The sequence below is a fragment of the Myxine glutinosa genome, chromosome 2 (genome assembly GCF_964187855.1).
Source record: "Myxine glutinosa chromosome 2, kmMyxGlut1.1, whole genome shotgun sequence".
Lineage (NCBI taxonomy): Eukaryota > Metazoa > Chordata > Myxini > Myxiniformes > Myxinidae > Myxine > Myxine glutinosa.
The window spans coordinates 117,244,711-117,261,679 of record NC_136262.1 but is presented as its reverse complement, the minus strand read 5'-3'; the positions used below and the strand labels follow the sequence as shown (position 1 = coordinate 117,261,679).

The following is a 16,969-nucleotide window of genomic DNA, read 5'->3' as shown; positions in this document are numbered from 1 at the left end:
TTGAGGGCAGAAAACATGCTTGACATTCTGCATTCTGACAAATATGGCGGTGCATAGCACTGTGTCGTTACCATCACGCCTGTTATGTAAAGGTTTACAAACAAAACGAATGTAGATTGTGCTCGGGAATGCAAAGCAAGAGTTTAAATGACCCTTCCCATGTCCCTTTTCTCAGGACTGCACGGGGTAAAGTGTTCTATGAACTCTAGTTATCGCCACGCTTTAAAATAAAATAAAAAAAGGGATATTGTAATTGGCTCCGTCTGTCCGTCATGCTATCTCCACCGAAACGATTGGGCTGAAATTCACCAAAATTGGTATTTATGATCACATGGCAAGAAGGTGCAAGAGCAATGCCATTTCTGGCCCTGCCCCCCGGGGAGGGGTCAAAGGGTCGAATACCGAGAAATGCAATTTCGGACACATTTTAATATATTTTTATATGAAACTTTGTATATGCAATTAACTTTTTTTTTTCTTTTTTTTTTTGGTATACTGAATCGAGGCTCGTGAAAGAGCTAACATTTATTTCACAAACAAATCAACCAGACAAACAAAATATATAAAAAGAGGGAGCGGAAGACAAGATGGGGAGAGAAGGGGAAGCACACAAACATAGCATTTGAGAGCAGGGAGATGTGTGGGAGGGATAGGGCTTGGGGGGAGGAGGCATGGGAAGGGGGGCGGGGGGGTGTTGGAGAAGTATAAAACACAAGGACACCAAGGACTTCCAGGACAGAAGTTGGTATTTCAAAAAAGTGGATTTGGGGTGAAATTAGCAGGGGTAGAAAAGATCAAGGTTTTGGATGGGGGAAGATAAGAGATGGTGGTGAACAGCTGTTTTAAAGACCTGGAGGGTGAAGTGGGATTGAAGAGAGTGAGGGAGTTTGTTCCAGAGGCGGGAGAAAAGAGGAATGAAGGAGTGAAGGTGAGCAGAGAGTCTTGATTTTGGCAGTTTAACCATAAGAGTGTTGCAGGCAGATCTTGTGCGACCTGTAGGAATATTTGGGGGACAGAGCCCAGAGAGAGCTGGGGGGGGGGGGGGGCAAGGCCAGAGAGGAGTCGGTAGAAGACGGAAAGACCACCCACCTGCCTGCGGTGAGTGAGTGAAAGGCCCTTGGAGTTAGCTTCATCGCAGGAGATTCCAATGATTCTGAACGCTTTGGTTTCAACAGCGTGAAGACGAGCTAGGTGTGAGGCAGGAACACCAGCCCAGAGGGGAGAGCAGTATTCCATTGAGCTGCGGATGAAAGCCTTGTATGTGGTGAGGAGCTCAGGTGTGCCAAGGAAGGACTTCGCACGACGGAGGATGCCCAGTCGGCGACTGGCTTTGGAGGCCAGATTTGAAATGTGGTTTTCCCAGGAAAGATCATGGCAGATAGTGAGACCCAAAAGCTTGAGTGACAGAACTTCTTGGAGAGGATTATTCAGAAAGTGGATGGGAGGGTTGTCCAGTCGGTCTTTACAGAGAGACATCGTAAGAGTGTGAGATTTGTCAGGATTGAAAGACATGTTCATCTTGTTTGCCCAGTCTGTGATTTTGTGCAGGTCTGCAGAGAGTGAGGAGGCTGCAGACTGCCGATTTGAGGGATGAGGAATGGAGCGACAGAGAGTAGAGTCATCAGCAAAGAGATAGAGAGGATTTTCAAGAGATTCAGAGAGATCATTGATGAAGACCAAAAAAAGCACAGGGCCCATAACACTGCCTTGGGGAACTCCAGCCTGAACAGGAAGAGGAGATGAGAGAAACCTATTCAGGGCCACACATTGACTACGACTAGAGAGGAAGTCCGCCAGCCATGCGTGGAGATTTCCTTGGATACCAAAGGAGGAGAGTTTGGTGAGCAGAGCGGGGTGCCAGACCGTATCGAAGGCACGTGATATGTCGAGGGAGACAGCTCTAATTTCCTGTTTGGCATTAAGGACCTCCATCCATTGTTGAGAAAGCAGAAGCAGCATGTCCAGAGTAGAGTGACCAGGTGTGAAACCAAATTGATGATCAGAGATCAAGCCATTGGAGAAGAGGAAAGATTTCATATCTGAAGCAATGATGGATTCCATGACTTTGCTGATAATTGGGAGAAGGCTGATTGGTCTGTAGTTGCTAGGATCTGTTTTTGCACCTTTTTTGTGCAAAGCGGTGATGTTGGCTGATTTCCAAGCAGATGGCAGATGACCTTGAGCAAAAGAGAGGGTGAAGAGAACAGAGAGAGGGAGTGAAAGAGCGGAAGAACAGGATTTTAGGACCCGTGGGCTGATGCCGTCAGGTCCAGTTGCAGAATCAGAGTCGAGGGTTGACAGAAACTTTTCCAACCTGTCAGGAGGAAAGGACACAGAGTCCAGGAGCAGCTGGGTACGACTGGGTATGGTGGGTACAGAGAGGGATGGGTTTGGGACACAAGATTTAGAGGCAAACACAGAGTTGAGGCATTCAGCTTTTTCACGTGCGGAGTCAGCCGTGTAGCCGTTTGAGGTGAGGGAGGGGATGGAGGGGGAACAAACACCAGAAACAGATTTGACTCAGACGCCACCAGGATTTGGAAGAGGGAGACAGATAAGAGAGTTCGGTCTTGAGACAACAACAAACAACAACATGCATTTTAAAGGCCATTTTCCCTGCTAGAGCAGGGGTTAGCCAAGATATTGGTCTTGAGATTCGGTCTTGAGAACAGAGAGATATTGTTTCCTGGCTCTCCTGAGGGTGGACACACACTTGTTTCGGGCTTTGTGAAAGGAAATGAGATTTCCTTCCGTTGGATTTGCTTTCCAGGAGACTAAAGCAAGTTGTTTCTGGGCAACAGCCTCACCACAAGAATCCATGTACCATGGACGGGAGGAAGGGTAGGACAACTGAAGACGAGATGGGATAAATCTGTGCATGAGAGAGAGCAATTTACTTTGGAAGAATTCCCAGGATGAGTTGATGTCAGAGGCGGTAGAGATGGGAGGCCAGTCCAGATGATTGATGGCTGCTTGAAGACCGTGCCAGTTGGCCTGAGTGAAATGCCAGACTCGTCGACGCTGAGGAGGCTCTCTGAGAATGGTCAGAGAGATGTCCACTTTAACAAGCACATGATCAGATGAGCCGATTGGAGCAGAAGAAGAGCAGCAGACATTTTCAGGGAAGTTAGTCATAACCAAGTCCAGAAGAGAAGATGCTCCGTTGACTGAGATCCGGGTCGGGAAATTGACAGATTGTGTCAGTCCCAGTGAGTCGCAGAAGTCCTTTGCTGAAGAGCCATGGCTGGTGAGAGAGGTACCCACACCCAGCCAACTGGCATGGTGACAATTGAAATCACCACATATGAGGAAGAGAGAGTTGGGATGGGTAGATAGAAGTTGGTCCATATTGTCAGACAGCGAGATATAGATGGAGTCATCACTGTTTGGTGGACGGTACAACACACATATGAACAAAAGGTGGGAGCGAAGGGGAAGCCACAGCCAAAGGTATTCCTGGGGGTGAGGTGGAGAGAGGGCAGTGCAGGGCGAGTGAGGAAGAGAGTTTTTTAAAATAAAGATAGCAACCCCACCTCCAGGACGAGGCTCAGGTCTATCATACCGGAGGAGGGAGTAACCTGGGAGAGATACCAAGGAATCAGAGACATCATGAAGGAGGAAAGTTTCTGTTAAGCAGATCACGTCTGGTTTGTCAGAAGCAACCTGTATGGGGAGATCAGTCAAGTTTGAGCGAAGGCCCCGGATGTTTGAGGTCCATACCGTTAATGAAGAGGAGGGGGAGCATCGGATACAAAACATGGTGGGGGGGGAGGTAGGGTGAGATGTGGAAGAGGAGGAAGAGGTAGGGAGAGCTGTTGAAGGTGTGTCAGAGATTTCAGAATAGCTTGGAGAAAGGGAAGACTGGGGCGGACAAAAGTTTTGATCGTGATTGGGTGAGGCACAGTGAGGTGTTATTTGAGGAGGGGGAAGAGCGAGGCAGAAGGTTGGGGGGAGATGAAGGTGAAAGTTGGAAGGGGGAAGAAGCGGGGAGGACGCTTTGAGGAAGAGGGGTGAGAGGGGAGTCTCGGAGGGGAGGAGCGAGGGAGAGTCTCGGAGGGGAGGGGTGTGGGGGGAGTTTAGGAGCGAAGGGGAAAGGGGGGAGATTTGAAAGGGATGGGTGATGGGGAAGATTTGGAGGGGAGGGGCAAGGGGGAATATTTGAAAGAGATGGGTGATGGGGAAGATTTGGAGGGGAGGGGCAAGGGGGTAGATTTGGAGGGGAGGGGTGATGGGGAATATTTGAAAGAGATGGGTGATGGGGAAGATTTGGAGGGGAGGGGCAAGGGGGTAGATTTGGAGGGAAGGGGCGATGGGGAAGTTTTGGGGGGGAGGGGTGATGGGGAGGTTTTGGAGGGAAGGGGTGATGGGGAAGATTTGGAGGGGAGGGGCAAGGGGGAAGATTTGAAAGGGATGGGTGATGGGGAAGATTTGGAGGGGAGGGGCAAGGGGGAATATTTGAAAGAGATGGTTGATGGGGAAGATTTGGAGGGGAGGGGCAAGGGGATAGATTTGGAGGGGAGGGGTGATGGGGAAGTGTTTGAGGGAAGGTGTGATGGGGAAGATTTGGAGGGGAGGGGTGAGATTGGATTTTGAAAAGTGTACGATTAATGGGAAACGAACATTTATTGCAAAATGAGTTTCTTGAGACCTTCGAGTCAAAAATACGATTGAGGGCGCTGGAGGGGGGGGGGGGGGGGGCGGAGAGCAGGAGAGTTTAGGGAATGTATGAAAGAGGCACTGTAAGAGATGGAATATTTTTTTGGAATGAATTGATTTGGTGAGTAAAACATTTGGTGAGTAACACATTGGCAGATGCATGAAATATGTAATGATTTTATTTGGATTTGACCTTCGGCTCATGCCCCAAGGGTGTGGGGTGGGGACTTAGGGTTACAGTGGTCAAAACAGGAAAATATTAAAATCAAAATTTGATATTCCTGCCTGGACGTTTTACCATGTTTCAACTTTGCTTTCGATGGAAAGTGTGGGGATTTGCGATGGCGCGTCATCAACTTCGCTCTAGTTTGCTTTGTGTCGAGAATGCATTTTATTGCCTCCGCCACCGAAGGTGGATGGAGGTTATGTTTTCACCCCTGTCTGTCTGTGAACAAGATATCTCAAAAAGTTGTGGACGGAATCGGACAAAATTTGGCAGAGAGGTAGTGTATGTGACAAGGACGAAATGATTACATTTTGGTGAAGATCCGGATTCGGATAGTAGAATTTTTAAAGTGATTCTTCACCATTGGGGCATCGGGCCAAAAACGATACATAGCAGGATATCTCAAAACGTTATGGACTGATTTGGACGAAACTTGGTGGACAGGTTGACTATGTGACCAGGACGATTCAATTCGATTTTGGTGAAGATCTGAATATGGATTCGGATACGAGAATTATTTAATTTCTAGGTCATTCTTCACCATTGAGAGATCGGGTGAAAAGCGATATATAACATATCTCAAAAAAATTGTGGACGAGTTGTGACTAAACCAGGTAGACGAGTTGGTTAGGTGACAACAACAAGCCTATTCGATTTTGGTTCAGGTCCGAATCCAGATCCGGCCTATCAGTGGGATGCAAAGCATAAACTGTTCAGCCTATCGGAGGTAGCTCTGCCGAGTGCCGTTCTAGTTCTTACTTGCGAAAATCGAAGATGTTTCAAGTATATTTGTTGGTCTTGTGCGTATTCTGTCTGTCTGTCTGTCTGTCTGTATGTCAGTCAGTCGCCTACAAGTCACAATTTTCAACCGATCTTCAGGAAACTTCACCAAATGGTAGAGTTGGTCATAAGCAAGACGCCTATTGTTTATGAGGTCAATAGGTCAACAGGCTAAAAGGTCAACATAGGCCAAATTTCTAAAATGCTCCATTTTCATTTGATTGACTTGAAATTTTAAGAGGATTTGCATTTCTGGTCACTGAATTCAACCACCAATTATTTTTGAGATCATCATAGGACATAGGCCAACAACTTATTTTAGGGATTACGCAGGTATCGTGCTATGCATGACATATGTCTTGTTTTTATTTATTTACTGGTAAAAAACACGTCACAAATGACGGGTTGGAACAGTTTATTTGTTGTTGCAGCCTCGTGAGTGTGCGGAAGTCTGAAGCCTCAGCCTAGTATCAGGTGTGCTGATGTCTTCTTCATTTATGAGACATCATACGGATATAAATGAACACTCGTTTCACAATGCGTGCGTTGCACATCATGTGCAGCGATTTTCACCTCCCCGAGCCTTGTATTTATTGATATTTTAAAAAACGCTTCTGTACACCGCCCTTGAGGCTCGGTTTGCAAGCCACCATCTACAATTCCATTAGAAGAGACATCATTACTCTTTTATGGAAAATGTTTTTCATGTTTGTTTTATCCTTAAAATAGACCGTAGTGAACACACATTAGTGTTAAAAGATTGTCTTTAAACCCTGACTCAAATCGTCCTTGTGAAGGGGGACAAACATCATACTAAAATACGCAGTTTGGTGTCATACTAAAATACGCAACAGCTTATTGTGCCATTTTGATGGGAGCACCACCTACCACAAGTAAAAAATATTATAAACCACAAACACGTTTGATTACCTTTTGAAACAGTCGCTTCTGCTGTTTAACTCTAAACTGAAAGGGAGAAAACCCGGGGTGTGCTCAGACCAGTTACCAATCAGTTCTTGCCAAGCCAAGTTACTCTTGCCAAGCCAGCCGTTCCTTATCAATGGTTTTGAATTGAATGCTTGCTCGAATGATTATACCACTTGGCGAGCGCTCCACAACAAACTTGGTAATGTTTGTTTTATCCTTAAAATAGACCGTAGTGAACACACATTAGTGTTAAAAGATTGTCTTTAAACCCTGACTCAAATCGTCCTTATGAAGGGGGACAAACATCATACTAAAATACGCAGTTTGGTGTCATACTAAAATACGCAACAGCTTATTGTGCCATTTTGATGGGAGCACCACCTACCACAAGTAAAAAATATTATAAACCACAAACACGTTTGATTACCTTTTGAAACAGTCGCTTCTGCTGTTTAACTCTAAACTGAAAGGGAGAAAACCCGGGGTGTGCTCAGACCAGTTACCAATCAGTTCTTGCCAAGCCAAGTTACTCTTGCCAAGCCAGCCGTTCCTTATCAATGGTTTTGAATTGAATGCTTGCTCGAATGATTATACCACTTGGCGAGCGCTCCACAACAAACTTGGTAAATGAGCACCCCCCCCCCCCCCCCCCCGATGTTCTCGAGGCCGGACCCTAGATCCCGTAAGGAACGGGTGTACTCGTCTGTACAAACACATAAACTAATATTGTGTTTTATATGGTCGATTTATTTTCCGCATGACTGTTGCTGGAGTTTGACATCTGTGGTTGACAGTGTTGTGATGCAGGTTTGGGGATTCTGGTGGCAAAGTGTTTTTACCTTTCCCTTTCATGTCCCTAGGTTCCTTGCAAGTTGAAAGTCTGGGGCATCTTTGTGAACAGTCTGATAGAGGAGGCGTTCTTTATCCACTTGGCTACAAGTGAGCAATGAGGAAGAAAAAAGCTGCCTATGGTCCATAGCCCAATTTTGATGCCTTTTTAGTTAAATTGGTTTGCAGTTGATGTTTAAAGCAACGATGTGCAATTTGAACGATTCAAATGCGATTAAATAATTTACTTTGGTGTGTACATGGACATTTCATTTTGTTTGCAGGTGCCGTCGTGTTTTTTGGAGCACAATGCATGCTGGAATACGCACCACTTATTCCTGTAAAATTACAAGACAGCCACAACGAAACAGTGCCTCACAATTTCAACAACAAACACCACACAACACCGTTTCACAGCTTAAAAAACATGACCCTCCTCAGTCTTGTATTCCATCCCGACACACACTCTTACAACCTCAGGCACAAAGGCAGCAGCCACAGCGTCAGCCACAGGATCGTCCCATCCGTCAGTTACCGGCCCATCCCATCCGTCAGTCACCGGCCCATCCCATCCGTCGACAGCCGGTCCGTCCCATCCGTCAGCCGCCGGCCCGTCCTATCCGTCAGGTGCCGGTCCATCCCATCGATCGGGTGCCAGTCCATCCCATTGGTCAGGAGCAAATCCGTCCCATCCGTCAGGTGCCGGTCCATCCCATCGGTCAGGTGTCGGTCCATCCCATTGGTCAGGTGCCGGTCCATCTCATCTGCCAGGCACTTGTACATCCTGTCAGCCAGGCGCTGGTCAATCCCATCGGTCAGGTGCCGGTCAATCCCATCAGTCAGATGCCAGTCAATCCCATCGGTCAGGCGCCAGTCCATCCCATCGGTCAGGCACCTGTCCATCCCATCTGCCAGGCACCTGTCCATCCCACCAGTCAGGCGCCGGTCAATCCCATCGGTCAGGCGCCTGTTCATCCCATCGGACAGGCGCCTGTCAATCCCATCGGTCAGTCGCTTGTCAATCCCATCGGTCAGGTGCCTGTCAATCCCATCTGCCAGGCACCTGCCCATCCCGTCGGTCAGGCGCTGGTCCATCCCTTCGGTCAGGCACCACCGGTCCATCCTATCCACCAGATGTCCCTTCAGCCTGTCGGTCAGGCACCAATCCATCCCATTGGTCAGGCGCACGAGCATTCCCTCCTTCGGGCGCACGAGCATACCCTCCGTCGGACGCACGAGCATCCCCTCCGTCGGAGGCTAGTGCAACCTATTCATCGAAGCCTCCCACAACCTTCCCTCCAGTACACTGTGCAACCCACTGAGGTACGTGTGAGTAGCGCCCCTTCTGGGTTACGCACAGAGGGCATCATCCTGCCTGATGCATCGTTTTTTACTGCAATACAAATCCAATCACATGAAGAACACAAATGTACAAAGCTCAAACCCCAAACACAATCACACTGGCAAAATCATTCATTTCCACAGGTGGTGCCAAGTTTGCAATACAATCCCCACAACACAAAAATACAACCAATTTCCCAAAAGGACATACAAAGCCCAGTAAGCCAACTACAGCCACAACTAAATGATTGCCCTCAAGAAATATGCAATATCTCACAACCATCCTCAAATTCACATTTCATTTCACAGCCAGAAGCATCATTATCCTCGCCAAAAGATTCATTGTCCTCATTGATTACAGAGTCGTGCACAGCTTCACCCGGAGAGCCTGGGTCATCCTTGACTCGTAGTTCAGCTTCACCCATAACCCAGGAGGCACATTCAGAGCAAGGGGCTTGGCTGCATTTGCAACATCAACAACATTCTAATGGGCATGCTGATTCACAAACACAGCAACAGCAACAGCTCCAGCCACATCGAGAAAGCCATTCAGACAGTCAATCACAGTCAGAACTCTGTGCTCAGATTCAGAAACAAATACAGGTACATCCACATGCAAAGACACAGACTCAGCCTTGGCTGCAGGAGCATGTGCTTCCATTGATCAGGCCTCAACACTGTGTGCAAACGCAAGTCCAATCTCTGGCCTGCACACAGATGAAACCACAGTCTCAGGAACAACGACCTCGGTCGCCCTCGAGCCCGGAGGCGCAGTTGCCCTCGAGCCTGGAGGAGCGGTCACCCTCGAACCCCGGGACACAGTCATCGTCTGTTTTCCAGGAAAAATCAAAGCTTCATCCTCAGGGCTACTCACTGATACAGCTGAAGCCTCAAGCTAAAAGTAAAACCCACTTAAATGTGCAATCTCAGAACCAAAATTGGCTACAATCCCCTACCCATGCGCATAGACTAGCACATTGCCATATTCATCTGCAGGCCCCCTCCCTTGTCCACGCAACTATGCAGGTGCATGGCCAAACACCTGTGCATGACCGTTCCCAGTTGCAAATACATGACCATGCCCCTGTGCAGCAGCACCCAGAAACGTGCATTCATGTCCATACTCAGGCTCTCCACGTACCACCACAAGTGCACGATCATCCCCACACACCACCACACGCACAGGCTCATGGCCAGGGCCAGGCGCTGGCACATACGCTAATGCTTGACCACATACAAGCAATCGCACAAACGCATGTCCAAGCCCTCACCCAGGAAGATGCACAAATACGTGACGAGGCACTCGTACAGACACAGGTGCCAACGCATGATCAGACACAAACGCACAGTCACGGCCATGCGAAGATTAGTACACAAATGCACGATCACACACATGCACAAGTGCATATGCAAATACATGACACATCCGACATGTTACAACCACACGCACATGACAACATACACATACAGGCACAGCCGCATGCATGTAACAATACACAAACTCAGGCACAGCCACAGGTGCCGGACAATGTACACACACAGACAGAGCCAGAAGTGCGTGACGATGCACACATACAGACACAGACACAGGCACACAGTGCACACACACAGGCACAGGCACACACACAGGCACAGGCACACACACAGACACAGGCACACACACAGACACAGGACAATGCACACACACAGACACAGGACAATGCACACACACAGACACAGGACAATGCACACACACAGACACAGGACAATGCACACACACAGACACAGGACAATGTACAGACACAGACACAGGACAATGCACACACCCAGACACAGGACAATGCACACACCCAGACACAGGACAATGCACACACCCAGACACAGGACAATGCACACACACAGACACAGCTGCAGGCACACGGAAATGCACACACAGAGACACAACTACAGGCCAACGACAATGCACATGCACTGTCAGAGGTACAAGACAATTCATGGAGACAGGCACAGAAGAATGCACACACACAGGTACAGCCGCAGGCGTGGAACCATGCACACACGCAGGAGTGTAGGCATGCTCAGGCGCAGGTGCATGACCGGGCGCATGTGCAGGCACAGGTACAGGACCGTGTACATGTTCAGGCACACAACCATGCGCAAGACCTCGTTCAGGCACACGTGCATGCCCAGGACAATCTGCATGACCATGCACAAAATCATGAGCAGCCACTGAATCACGACCATGTAAAGCTGCAGACGCACGACTATGCAAACGTGCAACCACAGAAGCATGTCCATGCGCACCTACAGACACAGGCACATACGCAGACGCAAGCACCAGACCATGTGCACACCCTCACGCATGGGCAGTCGCAGACACATGACCATGTGCACACCCTCACGCATGGGCAGTCGCAAACACATGACCATGTGCACACGCAGCCGCAGATGCAGGACCACTGTGTGCACACGCAGGCACAGTCACAGGCGAAGGACCATCACTGCCAGGTACACAAGCAGGAACAACCACAGGCTCACAATCATGCACAGGACCATGCAAAGACACACCTGCAGGTGCAAGACCACCACCACACACAATCACGTTTGCACGACCAGGCACAAACACAGGTGCACGACCAGTCACAACCACACGCACAACTGCAGGTTCATGATCACGCACATGACCATGGACACACACCTGTGCAGCTGCAGGCCAAACAGGTGCAGGACCACCATGCTCAGAACCAGCACCAACATGTGCAGGACCAGCAGGTGCAAGACCACCAAGCTCAGAACCAGCAGGTGCAAGACCACCACGTTCAGGTGCAAGACCACCATGCACAGGCACAACTGCAAGCACACATACTGGAACAACCACAGGCTCACGACTATGTACATCATCATGCACAGCCCCAGGCGCCTGAGCACACACAAGCACAGCCGCAGGCACCTGAGCACACACAGGCACAGCCGCAGGCACCTGAGCACACACAGGCACCTAAACACACACAGGCACAGCCACAGGCACCTAAACACACACTGGCACAGCCGCAGGCACCTAAGCACACACTGGCACAGCCACAAAGTACTGTCACCATACAGGCAAACATGCATGGCCAGGCCACAACAGAGCTGCAAGAAAATGTTGCTTCCCTGTACAACCATCTTCAAATGCACAAGCAAGCACAGGTGCAGCAGAATGCAGCACGATTGCCAGCTTTCACTCCATCGCAACTCTGCAATCACCTCCACGGAATCATCAATGTGGGTATGTTATTGGTCTTCCCTGGTGAATCATACAATATTGTTTCTTGTTTTTATTTTCTGCAATGATTGAATGACCATCTCTATCCATCTATGTACCATTATTTATCAACTTCATTTTGAAAAGTGTTTTTTCAGGTAGGCCTCATATCTTGTGCTCGCATTGTTATTTCCGCCACCGAAGGTGGACGGAGGTTATGTTTTCACCCCTGTTTGTTTGTTTGTGTGTCTGTCTCTGAACAGGGTATTTAGAAATGTTATGGGCAGATTCAGACGAAATTTGGTGGGCATGTTGGGTGTGTGCTAAGGACAAATTTATTTGATTTTGGTGAAGATCCCATTGTGAGACCATTGTGAGATAGGGCCAAAAACGATATATAGCACAATATCACAAAATGTTGTGGATCAATTGTGACAAAACTTGGTGGATGGGTTGGGTAGGTGACAAGGACAACCTGATTAGATTTTGTTGATGTTTGGATGCAGATCCGGCCTATCAGTTGGATACAAAACGTAAACTGTTCATCTTGGTGGAGGTATGCTCTCTACCGAGTCCTGTTGTAGTCTAGATAAATGGATGTCGGATAACCCGGTTCCACCAGGCTGTTGTAAGGGAATTAGTTCCCTATAGAGTGTGGCATATTTACGGAGTTTGGCAGGAATGTCATTTGACAGCATAATGGCAGGGACCCGTGGACATTCCGCGTAATGTAAAATGTGCCTTCAAGTCTTGAACCCCTTTTTTCTTCAAACCCTCCTCGTAAAGCCCAAGCCATCAAGCCCCAAGTCTTCAAACCCTCCTTGTAAAGCCCAAGTCATCAAGCCCCAAGTCTTCAAACCCTCCTCGTAAAGCCCAAGTCATCGAGCCACAAGTCTTCAAACCCTCCTCGTAAAGCCCAAGTCATCAAGGCCCGTCTTCAAACCCTCCTCGTAAAGCCCAAGTCATCTAGCCACACGTCTTCAAACACTCCTCGTAAAGCCCAAGTCATCAAGGCCCAAGTCTTCAAACCCTCCTCGTAAAGCCCAAGTCATCAAGACCCAAGTCTTCAAACCCTCCTCGTAAAGCCCAAGTCATCAAGCTCCAAGTCCTCAAACCCTCCTCATAAAGCCCAAGTCATCAAGCCCCAAGTCTTCAAACCCTCCTTGTAAAGCCCAAGTCATCAAGCCCCAAGTTTTCAAACCCTCCTCGTAAAGCCCAAGTCATCAAGCCCCAAGTCTTCAAACCCTCCTCGTAAAGCCCAAGTCATCAAGCCCCAAGTCTTAAAACCCTCCTTGTAAAGCCCAAGTCATCAAGCCCCAAGTCTTCAAACCCTCCTTGTAAAGCCCAAGTCATCAAGCCCCAAGTCTTCAAACCCTCCTCGTAAAGCCCAAGTCATCGAGCCACAAGTCTTCAAACCCTCCCCGTAAAGCCCAAGTCATCAAGCCCCAAGTCTTCAAACCCTCCTCGTAAAGCCCAAGTCATCAAGCCCCAATTCTTCAAACACTCCTCGTAAAGCCCAAGTCATCAAGACCCAAGTCTTCAAACCCTCCTCGTAAAGCCCAAGTCATCAAGGCCCAAGTCTTCAAACCCTCCTCGTAAAGCCCAAGTCATCAAGCCCCAAGTCTTCAAACCCTCCTTGTAAAGCCCAAGTCATCAAGCCCCAAGTTTTCAAACCCTCCTCGTAAAGCCGAAGTAATCAAGCCCCAAGTCTTCAAACCCTCCTCGTAAAGCCCAAGTCATCAAGCCCCAAGTCTTCAAACCCTCCTTGTAAAGCCCAAGTCATCAAGCTTCAAGTCTTCAAACCCTCCTCGTAAAGCCCAAGTCATCAAACCCCAAGCCTTCAAACCCTCTTCGTAAAGCCCAAGTCATCAAGCCCCAAGTCTTCAAACCCTCCTTGTAAAGCCCAAGTCATCAAGCCCCAAGTCTTCAAACCCTCCTCGTAAAGCCCAAGTCATCAAGCCCCAAGTCTTCAAACCCTCCTCGTAAAGCCCAAGTCATCAAGCCCCAAGTCTTCAAACCCTCCTTGTAAAGCCCAAGTCATCAAGCCCCAAGTTTTCAAACCCTCCTCGTAAAGCCCAAGTCATCAAGCCCCAAGTCTTCAAACCCTCCTCGTAAAGCCCAAGTCATCAAGCCCCAAGTCTTAAAACCCTCCTTGTAAAGCCCAAGTCATCAAGCCCCAAGTCTTCAAACCCTCCTTGTAAAGCCCAAGTCATCAAGCCCCAAGTCTTCAAACCCTCCTCGTAAAGCCCAAGTCATCGAGCCACAAGTCTTCAAACCCTCCCCGTAAAGCCCAAGTCATCAAGCCCCAAGTCTTCAAACCCTCCTCGTAAAGCCCAAGTCATCAAGCCCCAATTCTTCAAACACTCCTCGTAAAGCCCAAGTCATCAAGACCCAAGTCTTCAAACCCTCCTCGTAAAGCCCAAGTCATCAAGGCCCAAGTCTTCAAACCCTCCTCGTAAAGCCCAAGTCATCAAGCCCCAAGTCTTCAAACCCTCCTTGTAAAGCCCAAGTCATCAAGCCCCAAGTTTTCAAACCCTCCTCGTAAAGCCCAAGTAATCAAGCCTCAAGTCTTCAAACCCTCCTCGTAAAGCCCAAGTCATCAAGCCCCAAGTCTTCAAACCCTCCTTGTAAAGCCCAAGTCATCAAGCTTCAAGTCTTCAAACCCTCCTCGTAAAGCCCAAGTCATCAAACCCCAAGCCTTCAAACCCTCTTCGTAAAGCCCAAGTCATCAAGCCCCAAGTCTTCAAACCCTCCTTGTAAAGCCCAAGTCATCAAGCCCCAAGTCTTCAAACCCTCCTCGTAAAGCCCAAGTCATCAAGCCCCAAGTCTTCAAACCCTCCTCGTAAAGCCCAAGTCATCAAGCCCCAAGTCTTCAAACCCTCCTTGTAAAGCCCAAGTCTTCAAGCCCCAAGTCTTCAAACCCTCCTCGTAAAGCCCAAGTCATCAAGCCCCACTCCCAACATGAAGGCTTCAATCCTCCTCTTGCCCTACACACTCTAAGCCTCCAAACCCAATCTCAACCACCCCCACCACAGTACCTCAACCACTCCACTCCCACTACAACCTCCCGCCACCCCACACCGTAATTCCTCAATCCGCCCTCCCCCAAAGGTTCAACTCTCCCCCCGCCAAACTCTTAACCTCCCCCTACCAAGGCTGTCCCATCTTTGCTCTCCCAACCCCTTCCGAACGTCAACTCTGTCCTCTCTCCATCCACCTCAAAAGTGAAAGTGCAATGTAACATCGATCACACATTCTTACATCACATAGATAGACAGACAATACAAAATTCCATTACCTTGACATTACACAAGGCCATTCTTCCAACAGACAGATAGACAGATAGATATAATAATAATAATAATAATAATAATAATAATAAAGGAGTCTTATATAGCCCCATCAAGCAGAGTAAACTACCCTCATGGCGCTTTACATTATCATGCGAACGCACACACACACACACAAACATACACACACACAGACACACCTTCACTCTTGCCCTATTCCTCTCCCTCCCCATTCAAAACCCACAGATGTGTACTCCCCCTCCTCCTCCCCTCCCTCCCCCGCACATGTACACAGACATACTCTCGATCTCTGTCCCACCTCAAACCAAAGGGAAAACAGGACTTAGACTTTGAAAGACTTGTGAAACAGATAGGTTTTGAGGGAGGTTTTAAAGGCAGGAAGAGAGTCAACATGTTGAACAGAGGAAGGCAAGTCATTCCAGAGCAGAGGTGCAGCAAACGAAAAGGATTTCTCGCCAAACGACTTGGTGCTGGTGCGCGGCGGCTCCAAGGTCATAGAGTCGTCGCTTGAACGAAGCCGTCGCCGAGGTTCATAGAGAGTGAGCAAATCGGAGAGATAGTGAGGTCCCATTCCACACAATGATTTATAACATAGTGTGCAAATTTTGTATTGCACACGAGCAGAGACAGGCAGCCAGTGTAAAGATTCAAGAAGCGGAGTAACATGGTCAGACTTCTTCGCCTTACAGACAAGACGTGCGGCAGAGTTTTGAACCTTTTGTAACTTATCCAATAGAAACTGAGGGCAGCCAGCATACAAAGAATTACAATAGTCTAGCCTTGAGAGGACAAGGGCACAGACCAGAGTTAGAGCAGCTTGAGGAGTAAGAAAGTGGCGAATGGATGCGATCTTTCGCAGCTGAAAGTATGCTGATTTGCAAGTTTTAAGTACTTGCTTGGAAAATGTCATGTTACAGTCGAAAACCACACCAAGGTTCTTGGCCGACGAAACAAAGTTTACATCGGTTTCACCAACATGAATAGTGGTAGGAAGTGAACATTGTAGAGGGCATCTGTGCGCTCTTACAATCATAGACTCTGTTTTAGCATCGTTCAGCTGAAGTTTGTTTTGGGTCATCCACGCCTTCACGTCGGCAATACAGCCTTCTAACACTTCAACAGTGGGCACGATTTGTTGAATCGTGCTTCCTTTGTACAGCTGATTGTCGTCCGCAAAGGCGTGGTGATCAACTGAATGTCTGGCAACAAGATCAAATAGAGGCTGAGTGTACAAAAGAAAGAGGATAGGTCCCAGGACTGAGCCCTGGGGAACGCCAAAGGAAAGCGGAGAAGGGGCTGATTTCTGGCCATTGACAACAACTGTTTGCATTCTATCAGTAAGATAGGACATCAGCGAAGAAAGTGGAGTACCAGTTATACCAAATGTGATTTCAAGATGACGAATTAAGACACTATGGTCAATCGTGTCAAAGGCGGTAGACAAGTACAAAAGAGCAAGAACGGAAACCTTACCACAGTCAAGAGAGGTCAGAAGATCATTGGTTATTCTTAGGAGAGCGGTCTCGGTGCTATGGCCTAGTCTATATGCTGACTGGCGAGAATTGAAAAGATTATTTGAAACTAGATGGTCATTCATCTGTGATAGCACAATTCTTTCTGTGATCTTTGACAGGAAAGACAGGTTGGAGATAGGACGGTAATTTTTCATGTCGTTAA

At 48.2% G+C, this 16,969-nt stretch overlaps 2 protein-coding genes across 5 annotated transcripts in view; both read left to right on the top strand.

The window, feature by feature from the left end:
- GHITM (growth hormone inducible transmembrane protein) overlaps nt 1-16,969 on the top strand; it is a 213,140-nt gene that overhangs the window by 9,315 nt on the left and 186,856 nt on the right. The gene's annotated exons all lie outside the window — the stretch shown is intronic.
- LOC137421345 (uncharacterized) overlaps nt 1-16,969 on the top strand; it is a 303,203-nt gene that overhangs the window by 182,717 nt on the left and 103,517 nt on the right. For 3 of the 4 annotated variants that reach the window (XR_013622346.1, XM_068107313.2, XM_068107312.2), the window contains exons 27-28: nt 7,450-7,528; nt 7,702-12,005. Coding sequence is in view for 2 of the 4 variants with exons in the window: in XM_068107313.2 (XP_067963414.2) it covers nt 7,450-7,528; nt 7,702-12,005 (4,383 nt within the window). In the remaining 2 variants the exon portion in view is untranslated. The remainder of the gene's footprint in view (nt 1-7,449; nt 7,529-7,701; nt 12,006-16,969) is intronic. The other variant, XR_013622345.1, reaches the window with a different exon arrangement.